The sequence below is a fragment of the Otolemur garnettii genome, unplaced genomic scaffold (assembly GCF_000181295.1).
Source record: "Otolemur garnettii isolate 467f Iridium unplaced genomic scaffold, OtoGar3 scaffold00124, whole genome shotgun sequence".
In the NCBI taxonomy this organism is placed as follows: Eukaryota; Metazoa; Chordata; class Mammalia; order Primates; family Galagidae; genus Otolemur; species Otolemur garnettii.
Window position 1 is genome coordinate 1,616,661 of NW_003852519.1, and position 2,689 is coordinate 1,619,349.

The window sequence follows — 2,689 nt, forward strand, 5'->3', positions numbered from 1 at the left end:
GGTTGAGCTATAGGCGCCGAGCCTAGTTTTTCCATTTTTAGTAGAGGTGGTGTCTCTCTCTTGCTCAGGCTGGTCTCAAACACCAGAGCTCAAGCAATCTACCTACTTTGGCCTCTCAGAGGCATGAGCCACTGTGCCTGGCTGATTCTGGGAGTCTTTATCTCTATGCTGAGATAAAGAAGCCACCCACCCAAAATTGGACCATTCTCTTTTTTGTTCCCTTTTGGTTCACCCAGTTGCCCTATTTCTCTGTCCCCTCCCCTCAACCCCCAGTATCCCCTGAATCCCCCAGGAAAGTACCTCTCGAGAGCTCCTGGTTCTCCACACAAAAGGTGCGTTGGTAGGTTGGGACCTGGCAGGTGTTGCCTTGTAGAGGGCATTCCTGCCTACACGATCTATAGAGAATGCAGAGCTCAGGAATGATGTACAGCAGCAGAAATACCCATGCGTTGGTGACCAGGCCGATGCAGATGACCGGGTCGTCCCAGTGGGGCTGTCGCTGGAACTGTGGGTTGCCTCTCAGCAGCATGGAGATCCACACCACCCAGATAATGATGGAGAAGAGCACAGTGACGAAGATGAGCCTTCCATGCTGCTTCCAGTTCTCACATGGGCCACACAGGGTGGCTTTGGAGACAAAGAACGTGAGGGCCATCAGGAAGAGGACGTAGACCAGAAGTACGACAAAGTCCACGTTGAGCTGGCAGGGTGTCATGTTCATGAATGTCATACCCCTGGTCATAATGAGGGTCACATACTCGATGGCAATAATTGTCTGCAGCAGGCTGCACCCAATTGCAATGCACAGCATTGTTGTCCAAGAGAAGGAGACTCCATTGCGGACCAGCTTCACCAGGTTGGAGGCATGAGCCAAGAGGCATGAGAAGCAGAGTGCAAAGAGAACCCCAAAGAGAAAGAAGCGCACAGGGGCAGTTTGTTGATTGAGCTGGATGATGAAGGCAAAAGCTAGTCCAAAGAGCCCCAGCACCCCGAGGAGAAAGAGGAACTGGGTGGGGAGGACATTCCACTGGCTGCAGTCTTGCACCTTTCGCATGAGGAAGAGAAATGCCAAGAGTAGCATTATTGTAACCACTATGCCAAGTATTGCCAGGGACTCCAGAACAACGCTCCATGGCCCCTCGTTGTCACAGAGGAGAAAATAGTCCCCGGTGGACTTGATGCAGTCCTCGTCCATGATGACTTAAAGGTGGACCTCACAACCTTTTTCTTCTGATCCTCTGCAGAAAAAGATGACACGAATTTAGGACTTCACAGAACCCCACAGTGCCTCTCCCATAGGTAGTCTTACGCCGGGCACCATAACGTGTTTCCCTCAGAAATGAAGACAGCAGGACATAGGACAGAAATGGCTTTACCAAAATTGTCTCAAGGACACTGAAGAGAGTCTGAGTTGCATTTTGTTTGATCCTTGATACTTATTTAAATACTAAGCTTCTCCAGGGGAGAAAATCAGAGGTCTAAAGGGATGGGAAATACCATCACATATATTACCCCCACATTTCTAGCTGCTGTATATAGGATATTAAAAAAAAAAAAAAAAAAAAAGGAAAAATCAACTTAAAACCCTCAAAACTATGTTAGCTCCATCCTTCCTCTGGGAAAAGCAGAATAGACTTCATTTGGGCTTCCAGATAATTAATCTGGATAATTAATTGCATTTTTATATCACAGTGTCCTAGGCTTTTTGAAAACAAATGCAACATCTTTTTCATAAAATAGAGTATGTGACAACGTTGCATGATTGATGGAATTCCACTTATATCAAGCTCTGGAACAAGGGCTAATGGATCATTCTAGACACCGGTGCACTGCTTGAAGGAGACAGGCAGATGATTTTTCTCAGTAATTTAAATGACTGCTCCCTTTTTCAATTCAATTTAAGTCAATCTAATGCAACAGGTTATAATTAAATGCCAACGATTTGTTCATCAAAGAATTATACAAAATGATCCTTTCCTTTAAATAACTTTTCAAATAGTTTAGCACCACATTCTATGTCTTGACTGAAGTGGCTTAGAAAAAAAAAATCCCACAAATTCATCTGGAAAAACAATAACTTGCAGTTGAATACCCCCCAGCTCTGTTTCCCTTCAGGTAGTCCCAGAGCTGATGGAGGCATCCAGGTTTGCAGCTGAGGGCATGGGCCTTCATTGCCCACTTACCTTGGGTTTGTCCACTCTGGAAGCTGAGGCTGTGGCCCTGGCCAGGTTGTAACTGCCAATGAGTAAGGAGGAGACGACCTCAGCTTCTTTAATCTCTCCCCAAATGGGCGGAAGAACTCCAGGCCCTCACTCACGTTCCTGCAGGGCCTATAAAAAGAACCAGAAGGACAGAAAGACACACCTATTCCAGTTTCACAGCAACTTTTCTACAGCGATTTCTTTGGTGTGAACAATGACTTTTCCTTCTGCTGCTGAGCAGAGGCACCTGGGCCTCAGGGAGGTCCTGAAGGGGTGTGATTGTAAAGAAGACTGCTTCCTCCCCACATATCCCCGGTGTGTCCAGGAAGCTGCAAGGGGCCCCCAGTTGGCCTCAGGAGAGGACACTTCATCCTTCTTCTGTCTTGCTCCTTAAGAAAGCCAGCCCCAAGGGACTCCCCTGCGTCTTGATTTTAATTGTGAGATTCAAATAACCAGCCACTCAACCAAGGCATACAAAGGTAAAGAGC

The 2,689-nt window shown here is 46.9% G+C and overlaps 1 protein-coding gene across 2 annotated transcripts in view; it reads right to left on the bottom strand.

Annotated features, from left to right (window-relative positions):
• The window catches only part of GPRC5D (G protein-coupled receptor class C group 5 member D), an 8,304-nt gene extending 7,109 nt beyond the window's left edge, over positions 1 to 1,195 (bottom strand). For both annotated transcript variants that reach the window (XM_003797801.2, XM_012810070.1), the window contains exon 1: positions 301 to 1,195. In XM_003797801.2, the coding sequence (XP_003797849.1) occupies positions 301 to 1,195 (895 nt within the window). The remainder of the gene's footprint in view (positions 1 to 300) is intronic.
• Positions 1,196 to 2,689: the final 1,494 nt, after the last annotated feature.